Source organism: Carassius carassius, chromosome 42, assembly GCF_963082965.1.
Source record: "Carassius carassius chromosome 42, fCarCar2.1, whole genome shotgun sequence".
Lineage (NCBI taxonomy): Eukaryota > Metazoa > Chordata > Actinopteri > Cypriniformes > Cyprinidae > Carassius > Carassius carassius.
In genome coordinates, this window is record NC_081796.1 from 21,945,939 (window position 1) to 21,965,535 (window position 19,597).

The window sequence follows — 19,597 nt, forward strand, 5'->3', positions numbered from 1 at the left end:
CAATAAAATCAAAAAGTGTGCATCTTTATTTTCCAGGAATTGCATTATTTTTCCAATCTCGTGTTGTATTCATATAAACAAAAATGAAAAATAGTTTTCAGTATAAAAGATTTGGCAAGTATATTTTTTCCCCTATTATCAAAAGCTGGTGAATGCTGGGAGATGTTTGTACAGAGTGACTCTAAATATGAATCTTTTTGGTTTCTGCAGGAATAAAAGCGTCTTTGGTTGTCCCGTTCAGATAAAAAGCACCTTGAGAGATTAGGAAGAGTCAACCTTTCCATTTCCTTCAGCATCGGTCCTTTGAGACTGCATGAATGACTCCCATACAGCGAGACACTGCAAGAGAACATGGACACATTAATAATAATAATAAAAATATAATAATAGAAATAGCCATGGAAAGCGAAGTAATAAATATAATACATGTAATATAATAAATAATTTAAATAAAAATTATTGAAATTATATCATTTTAAATATCATAATTATACTATACACTCACCTAAAGGTTTATTAGGAACACCACACTAATACTGTGTTTGACCCCCTTTCGCCTTCAGAACTGCCTTAATTCTACGTGGCATTGATTCAACAAGGTGCTGAAAGCATTCTTTAGAAATGTTGGCCCATATTGATAGGATAGCATCTGGCAGTTGATGGAGATTTGTAGGATGCACATCCAGGGCACGAAGCTCCCGTTCCACCACATCCCAAAGATGCTCTATTGGGTTGAGATCTGGTGACTGTGGGGCCATTTTAGTACAGTGAACTCATTGTCATGTTCAAGAAACCAATTTGAAATGATTCGAGCTTTGTGACATGGTGCATTATCTAGCTGGAAGTAGCCATCAGAGGATGGGTACATGGTGGTCATAAAGGGATGGACATGGTCAGAAACAATGCTCAGGTAGGCCGTGGCATTTAAACGATGCCCACTTGGCAGTAAGGGGCCTAAACTGTGCCAAAAAACATCCCCCACACCATTACACCACCACCACCAGCCTGCACAGTGGTAACAAGGCATGATGGATCCATGTTCTCATTCTGTTTATGCCAAATTCTGACTCTACCATCTGAATGTCTCAACAGAAATCGAGACTCGTCAGACCAGGCAACTTTTTTCCAGTCTTCAACTGTCCAATTTTGGTGAGCTTGTGCAAATTGTAGCCTCTTTTTCCTATTTGTAGTGGAGATGAGTGGTACCCGGTGGGGTCTTCTGCTGTTGTAGCCGATCCGCCTCAAGGTTATGCGAGTTGTGGCTTCACAAATGCTTTGCTGCATAGCTCGGTTGTAACGAGTGGTTATTTCAGTCAAAGTTGCTCTTCTATCAGCTTGAATCAGTCGGCTCATTCTCCTCTGACCTCTAGCATCAACAAGGCATTTTCACCCACAGGACTGCCGCATACTGGATGTTTTTCCCTTTTGACACCATTTTTTGTAAACCCTAGAAATGGTTGTGAGTGAAAATCCCAGTATCTGAGCCGATTGTGAAATACTCAGACCGGCCCGTCTGGCACCAACAACCATGCCACGCTCAAAATTGCTTAAATCAACTTTCTTTCCCATTCTGACATTCAGTTTGGAGTTCAGGAGATTGTCTTGACCACGACCACACCGCTAAATGCATTGAAGCAACTGCCATGTGATTGGTTGATTAGATAATTGCATTAATGAGAAACTGAACAGGTGTTCCTAATAATCCTTTAGGTGAATGTATATATATATATATATATATATATATTAATTATAATACAATACATAATAAATCTAAATTCTATAATCATTTAACAACATACATTTAAATTTTTATATACTAATATTCTACCATACACTAATAATAACTACTATAATTATGAAAATATACATTATAATTATAAATATTATAAATTAATTATAATTAATAACAGACACCAGTATTCAATGAACAACACAACATTCAACCATTAAAATATATTAATCTGCAAGTATTGTCAATTAAAACAAAAGTATATATAAATATATTCAAATATATAAATAATTATAAATGATATTAATATAAATAGTATAATTAATATATAAATGATAAAATATTATTTTTATTTTATTATTATTATTTATTATTATAATAATAAAATATATAATATTTATAATCTGGGATGATGGATGGATGGATGGATAGATATGCATACAATTGGATTTGGACTGATTTTATTAAGATTTTATATAATTAAAATATATAATTTATATAATTAAAATAATTACATTATTATAAATAAATTGTAAATAATAATCCCTAGATTTGTATTTTATTAAATGAATTTGTCAAAGCAAATGTGAGTGCATTAGTATCCATATGCAAGTGATATTTAATGAACATTCTCACATCAGTAAAAACTCTTGACTGCAGTGAAATGGGTAGCCGCTTAAACCACGTTAACCATGAGGCCTGACAAGCGGCTGCCATTTGGTTTCCAATTTCATCCGCAAACTGCGGTCGCTCCTCATCCTGTGTGCCATTCAGGTGTCAAGATTCTAAGCCTTGATAAATGTCCTCACTGGGACACGTCAGTCGCAGTCCAGGCCCCTAAACACCTCAACAACACCCCTCGGCCCAAACCACTCGGATGCCACATGAGAGCGTGTTTCATAGCAGAACCTCTGGAGGCGCATCGGCTGAGGCTCACCGACTGTCAAAAACAGTTCATCAATGCACTCAATCACCACAGGACTCAGACGTGACGCGACCTCGGTAAACGACTTTAGACAGGCGGTGTCTGAGGCCGCTGGACCAGAGTCGCCCTCCAAATCACACTGGGACAAGACTATATTTGTCTCAGGAAGGAGTCGATGTCTGTGTCGCTCAGGTTTAAGATATTGATTAAACTGCATCTGGTTAAAAAGGCAGTCACTCTTTATTGTGCCATTCACTTTAATTCATAAATACGGGATTGGAACGAAAGCATACATAAAGAATGGTTATATTTTGTTTGCTATAGTTTGGAGAAATATAAACTGCGAATTCATAGAGCAAAAGACCAACAAAGAATGAAACACTGTTAAATAGAAGTAATATTGATTATGGTTATAGGGTGTTAAGCATGATGACAAGCTGAATTACTTTAAAACTGATCAACATAAAATATATATATATATATATATATATATATATATATATATATATATATATATATATATATATATATATATATATATATATATATATATATATATATATATATATATATATATATATACACATTCATTTATTTTCAATAATTGTAACTATTTAACTTTATTATGAAAATATAAATATAAATTTAAATTATATTAATATATAAATATTATAATTCAACTATAATAATAACACACCAATGTTCCAATGTATAATACAAGTATTATAAATTAATTAAAATAAAAGGTTATATATATATATATATATACACACACACAGGTCCTTCTAAAAAAATGAGCATATTGTGATAAAGTTCATTATTTTCCATAATGTAATGATACAAATTAAACTTTCATATATTTTAGATTCATTACACACCAACTGAAATATTTCAGGTCTTTTATTGTTTTAATACTGATGATTTTGGCATACAGCTCATGAAAACCCAAAATGCCTGTCTCAAAAAATTAGCATATCATGAAAAGGTTCTCTAAACAAGCTATTAACCTAATCATCTGAATCAACTAATTAACTCTAAACACCTGCAAAAGATTCCTGAGGCTTTTAAAAACTCCCAGCCTGGTTCATTACTCAAAACCGCAATCATGGGTAAGACTGCCGACCTGACTGCTGTCCAGAAGGCCATCATTGACACCCTCAAGCGAGAGGGTAAGACACAGAAAGAAATTTCTGAACGAACAGGCTGTTCCCAGAGTGCTGTATCAAGGCACCTCAGTGGGAAGTCTGTGGGAAGGAAAAAGTGTGGCAAAAAACGCTGCACAACGAGAAGAGCTGACCGGACCCTGAGGAAGATTGTGGAGAAGGACCAATTCCAGACCTTGGGGGACCTGCGGAAGCAGTGGACTGAGTCTGGAGTAGAAACATCCAGAGCCACCGTGCACAGGCGTGTGCAGGAAATGGGCTACAGGTGCCGCATTCCCCAGGTCAAGCCACTTTTGAACCAGAAACAGCGGCAGAAGCGCCTGACCTGGGCTACAGAGAAGCAACACTGGACTTTTGGACAAATTTTGCATGTACTTCGGAAATCAAGGTGCCAGAGTCTGGAGGAAGACTGGGGAGAAGGAAATGCCAAAATACCTGAAGTCCAGTGTCAAGTACCCACAGTCAGTGATGGTCTGGGGTGCCATGTCAGCTGCTGGTGTTGGTCCACTGTGTTTTATCAAGGGCAGGGTCAATGCAGCTAGCTATCAGGAGATTTTGGAGCACTTCATGCTTCCATATGCTGAAAAGCTTTATGGAGATGAAGACTTCATTTTTCAGCACGACCTGGCACCTGCTCACAGTGCCAAAACCACTGGTAAATGGTTTACTGACCATGGTATTACTGTGCTCAATTGGCCTGCCAACTCTCCTGACCTGAACCCCATAGAGAATCTGTGGGATATTGTGAAGAGAAAGTTGAGAGACGCAAGACCCAACACTCTGGATGAGCTTAAGGCCGCTATCGAAGCATCCTGGGCCTCCATAACACCTCAGCAGTGCCACAGGCTGATTGCCTCCATGCCACGCCGCATTGAAGCAGTCATTTCTGCAAAAGGATTCCCGACCAAGTATTGAGTGCATAACAGAACATAATTATTTGAAGCTTGACTTTTTTTGTAATAAAAACACTTATTTTATTGGTCAGATGAAATATGCTAATTTTTTGAGACAGGCATTTTGGGTTTTCATGTGCAATGAATCTAAAATATATGAAAGTTAAATTTTTATCATTACATTATGGAAAATAATGAACTTTATCACAATATGCTAATTTTTTGAGAAGGACCTATATATATATATATATATATATATATATAATTAAAATGTTAAATGTTAAATATAAATAGTATAATTAAAAAATATATTATTTTAATTAAAATAGTATATTAATATAATTCATAGCATTATAATTAGTTACACTAATTTTCAATAAATAATTTAATAGATATTAAAATTTGTATAATTAAGAAAATATAAACTATAATTATATTAATATACATTTTAAATATATATCATGTATTAAATATTAATATATATTTAATTATAATAAATAAGACACTAACATTTTTATTACATTTACATTTACTAACATTCAAATATTATTACAAAATCAATATTCAAATATGATGAATAAATAATTTAAATAATACAAATATATTATAATTGGTACTATTAAGAAAATGTATAGTTATTACTTAAACCAAAATCTTTTATTCTGTCATTTTTGTTTTTTAATTGTAATTTAATTATAATATTTGTATATATTATAATTAAATTACAATGAATAAATAAAATGGCAGAATTAAAATTTTTGGTAGTATACCTTTAAAGTACATTTGACCCTTCTAGAACAACTTGGTCAAATGAGGACAAGAAAAATGAAAATGTCTCATTCAAAAGGTGGAAAATGCATTTTTCTGATCTCGGCAGAGAATGACTTTCGCCATTTATCGTGAGAAAATTACTTCAGCTGAGAAAACGGTATATGTGGAAGGGGAAAAAAGAACCGAGAACAAAGAAAAGTTGAACACAACTACCTTTTAAGAAAAAGTTCTTTAAGCTTCAGAATCAACAACAAAAGATGTATTTGAAATGCAGTGCACATGAGGACATAATAAAAACTATCATAAAACAAAGGCACAAGACAAACCCATGTGACCATTCCAGATCACTGACTGGGTGAGAAACACTGAAGAAAAGAGACTTGAACCTATTTCAGTAGTCTGGAGAGTCTAAGGGTTTGGTTTGCAACACGTCCCTGTCTTACACAGGCTTACTAATAGATCGGGTCTCTGTAACGGCTCTTATGTTACTGGGAGGGTCAATAGCTTGCCACAAGCTCAGATGCTTGTCCAACCGCGCTCAGCCAAATGTGGCGCTAATCAGCCAGTGATGCATGAATAATAACAATCATCAACACAGACACACCTGAGACGTAACTGCACAGATCAGACGGCGAGCAACACCTCTCTTTCAGCTACACAGCAGGAGAGAGACACAGTCGAAGGGCTGGAGATGTGAAATTTTAAACATCAGTTGCATCAGCTGTTGCTTTAACTCTGGTAACAAGAGGAATGTTTCTGCCGTCTGTGTTTATAAACCGTGCGAAGGCTCTGTGCTGGCTGAATTCTAGCTAACATTTAATGACAGCTTCATCATCTTTGCTATCATTTCAGCAACAGCCTTGTTGCTATGACATCTTTTTTGTACTAAACGCCATGCAAATGTTGAACATCCACCCACACCAGTATGCAGAGTTACACTGTTCCTTATATTGGAGTTTGCATTTTTAAAGCTTGATGTGTTCAGGGAGGTGAGGTCTGCTCATTTAGAGTAGCTTCCCCAACACTGGTGTGAACAACACTTCTCATGCAGCACAGTTTACTTTTGAGTCCGCTTGTTTCTGAAAAATCCCGTTAGATGTCTCCTCAGACTCTCTAGAGACCAAACAGAGAGTTTGTCATATTCGCTATTGCTATAAACCCATTCATCTGTTTCTGTTAAACTAGGTTGTTCTCTAGGGGCTCTGAGGGCACAGCAGGTAACCGAGATCACAACGTCTCGAAAACGTTGAAAGCTTAACACTTTTTTTATGTTGTGCCACTGTAAAACACCTTAAACCTAGAGGTCATTATTTACTGTTTAAGACTGAAAAGAAAAAGAGAGCTTTTAAAAAAAAAAGATAAATTAAGGAGTGTACCGGTTTAACGCATCCAATCTAGTGAGCAATGTCAACATTATAAACTTGGAGTGCAATTACTTGTCAGCAGGGATAAAAATGAGAAACTACCACCCTCTGCTGGCACATATCCAGGGCGGCTGTGCAAATAAATGCAGGCAGATGGCCACATGCATCCCTCTAAAATCTGTTGGCGGTTTGTCAAATCTTCAACGGGAATTGTTTTTACCACCTCAAAGCTGTGAGTGCTTATCTCTCATGTCTGAAATCTTCACTATTTTAAAGCTTGATCAAATTTAAAGTAGTAATCGACAACCTCAAGTGGGTTATTGCTTTTATAAAATGGCAACAACAAGATTATAAAAATAATGAAAATGTAATATTAATCCGAATTTGTTTTTGACTAAGCAAACATCTCACCTTTTCATAGTAGCTGACATTCCTCTCTGCTGTGTCGATGAAGGCTGATCGTAGGTCAGATCTCATGACCTTCTGCCAGCGGATCCAGTCGCTCTTGAGTGCATTATTCGCCCACTCCAGCCGGTTCTCCGCCTTATCCAGCTCATCTCTCATCTGAACACATAATGATTGGCTGGTTAGCATGGTCCAGTTAGCCTCTGCTGTTAGATGTCATAACTAGACCATCTGGGAACCAAACAGCTTCTTTCTCTATTAAAGGCCATTCACAAGTAGCCAAGTATTCAGATTTTCTGATATTCAGTGTTATTTAGAAATATTTTTAAGATGTAATAATGCAGTCAAGTTAGACAGTTTCTGAATTTAGTAGTAGGAAGTTAGTCATCCAATTTTTTATATCAACTATGCATTCCGTTTTGTCAATTGGCATGTTTCATCAGGCCTCAAAGAAATATAAAGCTGACTATTGTCAGCGTAACGAGTTTCAAGTTGAAAAATGATATCATTAAGAAATGCAACGGTCCTAATACTGAGCCTTGCGGAACTACATAATGAACTTGTGATCAAAAAGACACCTCTTAATTTACTGCTAGAAAGTGATAACAGCCAGATAAGTATGATTTGAACCATGCCAATGCAATTCACATAATGCCAACATTATTTTCAAGCCTATCCAAAAAATTATTGTGGTCAGTAGTATCAAAGTCAGCACAAAGGTCCAGTAACTTTAACAGAGAGATACAACCACAATGAGATGATAAGAGCAAGTGAGCTGCCTTATGCTGTTCTTTTAAACGTTCTATTTAAAGAATCGGGATAAAAAATAAAATTTTTCCACAAATATTAAGCAGCAGAACTGTTTTCAACACTGATATTAAGAAATGCAATAAAAGGTTGTCATTATTTAGTATGTTTGTTTATATATATTGAAAATATGTTATTTATTCTTCTGAAAGGGCTGCATTTAACATATATTGTTAAGAAACCTAATCTAAATCTGATCTAATGGGGTCTGGTGGTCACAACCCTAAACCTGCCTAACTGTACAGGATTTCTACAAGACAGCCTAGTCAACTAATCCTTCAGATGACGTACGGACTAACCAATTTAGAAAATATGTAGTTTTGTGCATCCCTAATCCTGACCAGTGACTCTAGAGATGACAAGTCATGTAGCGCTGAATGGACAAGTTAAAACCAAGATAGCAATGCCAATATTATTAGAGTAGCTCTTCTGCCATCAGAGTGCAGATGTGCAGCCATTTTTAAAGTGTTGTAAAAACTTTCATTACTGAGGAATATAACTCCTGTAAAATTCTGCTGAGCATGCAGGAATAAATTCGATATGCTGATATCAGCTAGATCAGTCACTGTAATTAAGTTAATTTGTTTCTTGGCTCCCTGTCTCAAGTTGTTCAAATAATGATGCCAAGCATATCTGACAGCTTTGAATCTGCTTTCAAACCAGACTATCAAAATTGTCAGTTACTCTGCTCCCAAATGTAGTGATCTGCATATGTACCACTTATGCTACTTTTCAAAAGTTTGAGGTCAGTCAGTTTTTTTCCCCCAAGTAAATTATTACTTTCATTCAGCAAGGATGCATTAAATGGATCAAAACTGAGAGTAAAGTAAAACAAAATGTTACATATATTGCGTATACTGTATATACTGTATACTGTACATCTTTGCACAATTCACAATTGCTTTCCTGTCACTGCGCAGCTTCTGATTGGCTCACAAGGTGGCTGTTAGCAACTGTCATACTCTATTTAGTGCGCGAGCTCTCTAGGCTTGAAAGCACATCCAAATGACACTCAACAGTATCTGTGTCTAAACATTGTGAGAGATGAACAGCAACATGCCCAGTGATGTCAGGAATGACAGGCCTATGGGAACGGTGGCATATTAGATCAGTGGGCTAAGACTGAGAAGAACATTTAAAAAACAGAGAGCGAGATGTTTGACAGGTAAGCTAATGAAGGTCAGAGGTAGCTGTCTGTCAGAGTTCCTTCTCATTTTCATTGTAGCGTGTGTTCGCTTGAATCAGATGTTAGGCTGTCTCGTGGAACAGTAGTTGTGTTTGGTGAATCGACGGATTGCTCTAGGGACAAGACGTTGTCTACAGCAACATCTCACTTCTGACAGGCAGGCCAGATCATTAGCTCCACTGATCTGATGTTGCTGTCACTAAAACACACATTTATACACAAAGCAAAGCAAACTGACTCTAACATCCACTCTTGAAGAAATTAATGAATCATCTTGAGCAAACTTGTTTGAGTCATATTCATATTCAAGTTAGTCAACAATACTGAAGTGTCTCATTCATTTAGAGGGAGATTCCCATAAATGGGACAATGATCTTCTTCAATTTGTTTATAGTGACCTTTACTGCCCTCTACTGGACAGAAAGCACATGGAGGCATCCTACTGTATGTTTCTCATTTATTTAGAGTGAAAGTAAAGAGATCACAGGAAATGATGTAGAAAAGAGGGGGCAGCAGGATTAGGAAGTGATGCAGACCAGGTTTGGACCTCATAACACACATATGGAAATCCCAGATCAATTTGTCTGGAGAAACTCACTTAGTCTGCTAGCAAACATTATGACAGAAGCAGAAACATTGAGATTTTTGCATTGCTTGTTCATGCAAAACTCATCTATACAGTTCTGGGTGGTTCCCAGGGTGTTGCTCTGTGGATACTTTCTAAACATAACAAAAGAGGCCAACTTTAAGTCTCTATAATATTTTTATAAGACTATCTCACTAGCAAAAACTAAAATGAAAACAAAAACCTAAAATGAAAATGGAATTAATTTGATTTTAATTAAGTTCAAATGTAAATATTTTTTGGTAACTCAAAGATTAAAAACAACACAACTGAAAAAAAATGTAAAATAAGTTAACTTTGGCAGCCCTAAAATACTAAAAAAAAAAAAAGTAAAATAAAAAAAAATGCTGTAACAAGACAGCATAATAATAATTATATATATAATTAAACTTAGCATTACTACTAATTACGAAAAACACCAATAAATAATTATTGGGGTTTTCCAAACAACCAAATTTTTTTCATTATTAAAAATAAAAACTATAATAATACCTCAACACCAAACCCATAAGATAAGAATTATAACTAAAGGTTTGCTCAGGGTCTATTGCAACCGACCCTGATCTCCAAGAAAGTAATAACACCTCTCTTAAACAAGCCACATGATTTCAGGTTTCTTTCATGTCTATAGACAAAGTGGAGGGCCAAGTCTGAAAAAGGTCACATGCACCACACCTTGATTCCGTAAGAAAAAGCCTACTATACTAACTTGCTTAGCAGAGAGAGATATTAGGTAGCTATCCACTCAAAATTGCTACAGCGTTTTAGGGAGCGTAGATGTTGCCATCACACTCCACTGGCCTAAACTAAGCCAAAAATGTGAAGGTGAAAACGCCCTCATTTTAAGGTGTGGTCGCTTCAGAAAAACAATGTCAAAAGAACCCTCGAGTAGATAAAGCCAGAAGCAGTTAGTCACGCCAAGCCCAAACGCTTGGGAGGGGATTTATTACCTCCTTAATCTCGCCCTTAAGTTTCTGCTGTTTCTGTTGTTTGACCTCCTCGGGGGATCGTCCCACCAAGCTGTCCCATGCTAAACTCAGCACCTTAGAGTCCTTCAGTAGACACATGAGCAATGGACACATGAATATGAACACATCTGGAATTGAAGTCACAAAACCTGTTTACCGCGGGAATAACATATCACACTATAGAATTTGAGAAAGGCTATATTAGGTTTACAATAGATATTGGTTAAACCCCTGCAAGCAATCATTCATCATGAAACTTGCTAATAGCACATTATTAGGAAAGGCGATTTGCAAAGATTTATTAAAAAACCTTATACTCACTGGTGAAGCTGATTCACAAATAATCTGTGCGAACAGACACATTTAAGTGAAAGCGAAGTGAAAGTGACATACAACCAAGTGTGTATGGTGACCCATCCAAAGTGCACACACACAGCAGTGAACACACACACTATGAACACACACAAGAGCCATTTATGTTGGGTAAATGGGTCATTTAACTAGTTTAAAATTAACTTGTAGCTTGAACAAAGTACAGTTTTAGAGAAAGTTCCCCAACATGCTCACTACTACTGATTGTTAAGTAGTAGTAGTTTTATGCAAATCTTATACTATGATCCAAAGCAGAATGTGGACACGTGCGTTTTTGCATAAGGACCATATTTAAATGCTTTTTATGGCTTATCGTTTCTTCTCCAGACTGTGAGTGAATGAATCTGGAGCATATAGTTCTTTGGTTTAAAAAAAAAAAAAAAATCAGGCCATTGGGGATGCCTTCTCATTTTGGAAATGGCCTTTTGTAGTAAGCAGCGTAAGTCAGCAGGGACCACGCTCAATCAAAGCACGTAATTAAATTGACAAGAGAGCCGAGATGCTGCTAAGCTTCTCTGGACACCATCGGTACTTTGTCCACTAATACCCTTTCAGAGCATTCAAGCGTCCTTCCCCCTGATATTTGATTGAATTGACAAAAATAAACTCAAAAAGCCAAACAGACTTAAATATGGCAATATTAGCTTTGGGCAATACGAGTAATATTTAAAAGCGTCCCAGTTCAAGAGCGGTCCGGCTTTAAGACATCTACAGCGATCTGGAGATAGTCATATAATCTCTCTAAATTCCTTTTACAGCTTAAAACGGAGCACTGTCTAATGAAAGCCAGGATGACAGCTAAAGCTCGTTTTATTAAAAATAATCTCCATGAATTTTCAGAGGAGCACTGGATGGATTACGTGAAGAATTGAAATAGTCAATAATAGACCTACCGCGTCTCTGTCTGCCGCCTTTGTGGCAAGAGCTTCGGCCTTCCCTTCGAAAACCACCTGGATGTTGTCTCGCCTCCTTAGTACTGCCTGAAAACCCATGATCGATACTCATGAAGTGAAAATTGTGATCAATATATTTTAATGAAATTTAAGGCTGGATGAAATATGCGATAAGTCTTGGGAAAACATAACGTGGCTGCATTGATCTTAGCTTTGCATCAAAGTTTATATCAGACGGGATGAAATGCCGCAAACATCATATCAGTTCAAACATGATTTTTATACTAGCAGGTCATTTGCCTCGAACAAAATAGAACAGAACATTTTATTTAACCAAGACAAATAAATAACATTCTGCACTTAAAGGAATAGTTCACTTAAACATTAATATTTTGAAGTCATTTACTCACCCTCATGTCTTTCTGAACCATGTCTTAAATTTTTTTAACAGAACACAAAAAATATGAGTAAAATAAGATATTTTGAAGAACTTTCAAATGAATTCATGCAGTAGCATTCAAAATGTTTTTTTTTTATGTTTTTGAATGAAGTCTCTTAGACTCACAAAGTCTGCATTTATTTGATCACAATTACACCAATTTTGCGAGAAATTATTACAATTTAAAATTACAGTATTCTATCTGAATATATTTTAAGACTTAATTTATTCCTGTGATCCAAAGCTGAATTTTCAGCATCATTACTCCAGTCTTCAATGTCATATCTCTAATATCCCTATTTGCCACACAAGAAACATTTCTTATCAACATTGAAAACGTTTGTTCTGCTTACCATTTTTGTTTAAACGATGATTATTTTTTTAAATAATATTCTTTAATGGATGGAAAGTTCAATATAACTGCATTTGAAATAAAAATCTTTTGTAACACCATAAATGTCTCTACCGTCACTCTAGATCAATGTAATGCATCCTTGCTAAATAACAGAACAAAAAAAACCTTAATATGATCTTTTTTGTTATGCAAGCGAAAAAGAGTCAAACGGGTTTGGAATGATATAAAAGTGAGTAAATGTTGACTAAATTAGGATTTTAGGGTGGATGATTCCTTTATGAAAGGCAAAACAGGAGCATCTTTTCTGCTGGTCTACCTTGAGTGTGTCGGCACAGAGGACGTACTCATGAAGGACCGGAATCAGGTGATCATTGAGATGTTTGACCTGCTCCTCTGTCTCCTTATAGCATCTATCCTCACAGCCTGCCACGTTCTTCAGGGGCTCGGCCAGCTCCTCCTCTGATTGTGACCACAGTGTGTATGTCGGCCCACACTCCTTCAGCTCCTCCAGGTACTCTGTGACAACAACAGCAGCATTCCCATAATTACAGCAGCTATAGCCCACACAAATACGTTTCCTAAATGTCAGTCAATTAAATAAGAAAGAGGAGATGGGACCAGATGAGAAGATGTAAGATGAGACTAGCTATGAGGATTCATTGAAAAGTGTGTGAATGAGACAAAAAGTGCAACCTTTCTGCTCTCTGATGATCCTTTGAGTAATTTTATCAAGCGAGCTGATCTTCTGACTGAAGGCTTCTGCGTACTCCTGCATGTCGGTGAACTCCTGAGGACGGTTCCTGACCCCTCTGACCGCAGCAGCGACGGCTTTGACCGTCTCCCCCATCCGGCTCAGAAACCCTGGACCTTGTTTCTTATGAGAGGTCAGCTCCTGCACAGAGAATCAGTGGAATGGAGTATGATATTACTGAAGGGTGACAACAGCAAAATAACCCACATCGGCAAAAGCTAATGCTCTAATAGCTGAAAATGTGTGTATATTTTCATGGTCGGCCAGTAAGGGCAACACCAGTGCAAACAGCTGATAATACTGTATGTGTTTCATGTGTTCGATTAATTGTGCAGCCCTAATAGAGAACTCAATAAAAATCAAATCATCTTACCCCAGTTCCTGCTGTGAGAAAGATCTTAAAATCTTCACTGCTGGAGAAAATGGGATGTTCTGCTATTTTGTTCAGAAACTTGTGCAGCGCCCTCCTCCTCGTCTCGATGAAATCTTCGTTAAACCTCTCCACCATTCCTTTCATCACAAACTTCTCCGGCAGCGGCTGACGGGACACAATCAAGTCAATGTTTAATGAGAGTTTTAAACACCGCAACCAAAACCATTTTAAATGGACTAGAAATGAATTATTTTGAAAGGGGAGTCAAATGATTTATGGCATTAGTAGAAGTAAAAAAATATATATTTGCATGGAAAAAAGGAATATTTGGACTATTTCCCTAAAACCTTATCCCATAAACTTCCATCCTAACTGTGTTCATAGAATCTTTAGAATGTTTGACAAGCAGGAGACTCACAAACTTGACCTACATGAACAATGAGTGTGGGATGAGCTTCTTCCAGACGTCCCTTTAACCACAGGAAGTCCTGGTATCTTCTTCGCACCTCAAACTCACATGAGTCAAACTCGCTCCGTGTGGTCTGACGTGAGGGAGAATGATGGAAAAATATGAGGTTATTATTTACAGAACCTACCTTAGTGAGTCTGAGCTCAGATCGGCCATACCTTAGTTTCAACCCGGTAAGTTATATATGTCTCAATAGCTGTTACGTGACTCTCTGGGTTATCGACTGTGACAAAAATATCTTTGGTGTCAGCGTCTTCCTCAAGCTTGTACTGGTTGATCATTGAAGCAGGGGAGGTCTGCATGGAGGCGTTAAAAGAGCTGCCGTCTGTTAGAGTCGTACTCGTATCCTACAAAAAAAAACAAAAGCAAATATGCATCAGGCCATGTGAGGGACCATCAACACTAAACAGCACGAGAGTTTAGACATACAGCAAACAACACGTGCATTTTGTGTTTTCAACCAACTGGATGTGAATTGGCTTACAACTAAATATTCTCTCAGTTTACAACGATGAATTACTATGGTACAATGCTCATTATAATAATAATACCCTGGTATTCTTTAAAATACCTTGAACCAAGATTTAAAAAAAAAAAAAAGCAATAAAACAAATATATAAATATCTAAGTTTATATATATATATATATATATATATATATATATATATATATACACACACACACAGTACAGACCAAAAGTTTGGAAACATTACTGTTTTTAATGTTTTTGAAAGAAGTTTCTTCTGCTCATCAAGCCTGCATTTATTTGATCAAAAATACAGAAAAAATGTAATATTGTGATATATTATTACAATTTAAAATAATTGTTTTTAAATGTATTATACTTTAAATTATCATTTATTTCTGTGATGCAAACCTGAATTTTTAGAATTATTATCACATGATCCTTTAAAAATCATTCTAATATGATGATTCATTATCAAAGTTGGAAACAGTTCTGCTGCTTAATATTTTTCAGAACATGTGATACTTTTTTAGGATACTTTGATGAATAAAAAAAAAAAAAAAGCAGCAATGTTTTTATAATATATAATTATTTTGTAATAACAATATACACTACTGGTCAGTAATTTGGGGTCAGTAATTATCTTTCTTTCTTTTTTTTTAAATCAATACTTTTATTCAGCAAGGATGTGTTAAATTGATAAAAAGTGATAGTAAAGAAAATATATTAGAATATATATATATTTTTTTGAATAAATGCAGTTCTTTTTAACCTTTTATTCATCAAATATATTAGACAGCAGAACTGTTTCCAACACTCATAATAAATCAGAATATTAGAATGATTTCTAAATGATCATGTGATAGACTGGATGTTACATGTGACACTGAAGGCTGGAGTAATGATGCTGAAAATTCAGCTTTGCATCACAGGAATAAATTATTTTTTAATAATGTATATTCAAATAGAAAACTATTATTTTAAGTTGTAATAATATTTCACAATATTACAGTTTTTTTCTGTATTTTTGATCAAATAAATGCAGGCTTGATGAGCAGAAGAAACTTCTTTCAAAAACATTAAAAATAGTAATGTTTCCAAACTTTTGGTCTGTACTGTATATATATCTGCTGCTTGAGCTTAGAAAAATAAATTATGTTGCTTCAAGGCGCTTTTGAAAATATTTATATTTAGACTCATATGTACTTATCTTAAACTTTCATAGTTAAGTTATTCAACCTAAAAAAATAAATTAAAAATGTCACTGTTCTGCTGTTGTTACTAAGCCACATAACCACAGTATCATGCCACAACAGTGTTTCATTATAACTGGACGTAATATTGCCGTGAACTTGATTTGAAAGCTGTCTGTGTTTTGATCACAGTGAGAAACAAACAACTGATTTTCCTACTGTCTTGCTGTCTTTTCCTGGTCCAAACACTGACACATGCAAATCCCTCTCGTTTAGCCACAGCTGCTGGGAAAGAAGCCTAAGTGTCTGTTTTCTGTCATAACAAACTGGCCTGTAGTCAGCACAAACTGCACTGCTGCTTTAACCAACAAACACTGCACTGCCATTCACAACCATTCACTGCTGATACTGACTACAACACCAACCAAAGAGCGAGAGAGAAATAGAAACACCCCAACAACGACAAATCAAAGTTTAAGAATAACTTTAAACTGTCAGTCTGACATCAAAGATTGTTGCTAGGGTGTACTAACTGCATGCTGTGAATTGTTAGAATAGTTGTTAGGGTGTTCTAACTGTTGCTAGGCATTGCTAGGGTATTCTAACTGCTTGCTGAGAATTGTTAGGGTGATGGTTTAGTTGCAAGGCTATTCTCTTGCTAGGCGTTGCTCGGGTGTTCTAAACGCTTGTTGAGTGTTGCTATGGTGTTCTAGCCTCATTTACTAGGAACTGCTAGGGTGTTCCGTCTAGTTTCTAGGGTGTTCTAAATATTGCTTGTTGTTGGGGTGTTCTTACTGTCTACTGGCTGTTTCTAGTGTTTTCTGCTTAGCTTCTTGGGTATTCTGGCTGGTTGCTAGGTTTTGTTAGAGTGTTCTAACTGTTGCTGGATGTTATTATGGTGTTCTAACTGCTTGCTGAGAACTTATATGGTGTTCTGCTTAGTTTCTAGGGTGTTCTAACTGTTGCTACTAGGCATTGCTAGGCTGTTCTAACGGTTGCTAGGCATTGCTAGGGTATTCTAACTGCTTGTTGAGAACTTCCATGGTGTTCTGCTTAGATGCTAGGGTGTTTTAACTGTTGCTAGGCATTGCTAGGGTATTCTAACTGCTTGCTGAGAACTTCCATGGTGTTCTGCTTAGTTGCTAGGGTGTTCAGTTGCTAGGCAATGTTATGGTATTCTAACTGTTGTTAGAAGTTGGTAGGGTGTTCTAACTGCTTGCTGAGAATTTTTAGAGAGGTGGTTTAGTTGCAAGGCTATTCTATCTCTTGCTAGGCATTGCTAGGGTGTTCTAAACGCTTGCTGAGTGTTGCTATGGTGTTCTAGCCTCATTTACTAGGAATTGTTAGGGTGTTCTGTCTAGTTTCTAGACCGGGTGTTCTAAATATTGCTTGTTGTTGGGGTGTTCTAACGGTCTACTGGGTGTTTCTAGTGTTTTCTACTTAGTTTCTTGGGTATTCTTGCTGGTTGCTAGGTGTTGCTAGGGTGTTCTAACTGTTGCTGGATTTTATTATGATGTTCTAACTGCTGTCAGCCCTTGCTATGGTGTTCTGATTGCTTGGCGGAAATTGTTCTCTGGGTGTTCTGGCCAGTTGTTAGAGCATGTTAACTGTAACTAGTGTTGCCAGGGTTTTTCTAACTGTTGCCAGATATCGCTAGGGTGTTGTAACTGCTTATTGGGAATTGTTAGGGTATTTTGCCTAGATGGCTGATGCTAGCGCACTCCAGACCGTCAACTGACAGACAGGCGGACTAACTGACAGTCAGACAGACAGACAACCAGAAAGACAGGCAGTTGAGTCCGCAACAGTGAGACAGACAGACAACCACAAAAAAACAGAGGCGTTCGCACAGGCTGCATTGGTACTGAGCTGATCGATGAATTATGTCTATTTAAAACGAATTATCTTGCATCAAATGACGTTTAAGACGAAGTCTACAGAACATAGGGGGAAAACTCAGAAGTTTAAAACAAAAAAGAAAAGAAAAAGAAAAAAACCTTGGTATGACAACGCCTGATCGCTGACCTTCGGAATTTCAGATCCGAACAAAACAAAGATTTCACGGAGAAGTTGAGATTTCTACGTCATTTATGAGGTATAATCAAAATATACCAATTCTTGTAGGTGTCTGTTTCACTGAACCGATCGAGCAACCTGCGGTCGATCTCAGCTGAAACTAGTTGATCATAAATTACCTTACTGAAAACTTCCAAGTCATCGTCTTCGTCTAGATCTAATATTTGTCCGCTGATGTCTGTCGGAATCGCCACCGAAGAATTCCCCGATGACACGGTGTTGTCGACAACAGATCGACTCATCGTTGCTCAAATCGCTACTTTATTACAAGTTTTCTGGACCTCATCGATTTTTTTTCCGCACAACTCTCAAAAGCTCATCCGAGGCGGATCAGGCTCAACTGCGCAGAATCGGAAAGAGCCGAGAACTGAGCTCTGTGGGACGCCCACGTGAAGGAGTATGTTTACGGTATTTGGCTTGATATTATGAGTTGGTTTTTGACCAGCAGCTTAAGGCTATTCAATTTTGATCCGTGAAATAATACTGTTTTACATCAAATTATAGTTTTTAAAGTTTAAAAGGTAGGCTTAAACGTGTGTGTGTTGCATAATTCTTAATAAAAACTTTATGATTATGAGTTTTGGAGTCCAGTTTGTAACCTAAGGTTACTAATATGTGTGTGTAAACTAACATTTACTGTAAGTGATTTCAGATGTGGCCATGTAGATATTTAACAGTTAATATTCAGTTTAATTTAATGTACTATTTATATACTACAAAATATACAGTATATATTCTAAAAAAAACTACATTAATATTTATATTAGTAAAGAAAATACAGTCGTGTTTTAATATAATATATTTTATTATAAATACTTTATACATTTTTAATCAATGTAGTGGCTCAGAACTATATATTAAGAAATCTGTGAGTGTCTTGAAGTATTAAATGAAAATCCCATTCATTCAAATCAGTATGTAACGATTTGGCACTAAATTCCTGCTATGTCCTTTTGCAACCAGCAGATGCTACTGTTGCTCAATTTAAATGCCTTTGCAATGTGGTAAAGCTCATAATTAAGACCTCATATGACAGTGGCAATTACAATTCTATATAGCTGTGCAAACGTTTAGCTATTTTGCTGTGTGAAACTATATTATGGGACAAAATCGGGCATATCTAATAAGAGACTTATTAGGAAATATCTAATTGGGGACATGCCAGTCAGACTATATTAAATTTAAGTGCTTATCATGAGGCCGCTCTAGTCATTCATTAATATAAAATATTCTGCCACAGAATTCCTCATTAGCTGTCAGTTATTTCATTTATTTAATCAAATAAAGACTGTCCCCTTGGATATAATGAATGTAGGACTTAATCATATTTCTTTGAATTAGGGCTTCATCCATGATATTATCATAAATTATAAT

The 19,597-nt window shown here is 36.2% G+C and overlaps 1 protein-coding gene across 2 annotated transcripts; it reads right to left on the reverse strand.

Annotated features, from left to right (window-relative positions):
- Positions 1-185: 185 nt before the first annotated feature.
- On the reverse strand, positions 186-18,618 carry LOC132124193 (sorting nexin-7-like). Of its 2 annotated transcripts, XM_059535094.1 has the most exons (10): positions 18,343-18,618; positions 14,647-14,835; positions 14,451-14,561; positions 14,020-14,184; positions 13,589-13,787; positions 13,212-13,411; positions 12,102-12,188; positions 10,819-10,920; positions 7,257-7,409; positions 186-339 (listed from the first exon to the last, which is right to left on the reverse strand). In XM_059535094.1, exons 1-10 carry the CDS (start codon positions 18,463-18,465, stop codon positions 262-264), a joined length of 1,407 nt encoding a protein of 468 aa, XP_059391077.1. In that variant the 5' UTR covers positions 18,466-18,618; the 3' UTR covers positions 186-261. The 2 variants fall into 2 exon arrangements, with proteins under 2 accessions (XP_059391077.1, XP_059391078.1); XM_059535095.1 differs by lacking the exon at positions 10,819-10,920 and having other exon boundaries at positions 18,343-18,617.
- Positions 18,619-19,597: the final 979 nt, after the last annotated feature.

What these genes read in the sequence shown, in the direction of transcription:
- LOC132124193 (XM_059535094.1), bottom strand. Translation starts at nt 18,465, where the DNA reads ATGAGTCGATCTGTTGTCGACAACACCGTGTCATCGGGGAATTCTTCG. An exon ending in ACTTGGAAGTTTTCAGTAAG is followed by an intron (nt 14,836 to 18,342) that starts GTAATTTATGAT and finishes TTTTTTTTGTAG; the next exon opens with GATACGAGTACGACTCTAAC. An exon ending in TTCTCACAGCAGGAACTGGG is followed by an intron (nt 13,788 to 14,019) that starts GTAAGATGATTT and finishes TTCTCTGTGCAG; the next exon opens with GAGCTGACCTCTCATAAGAA.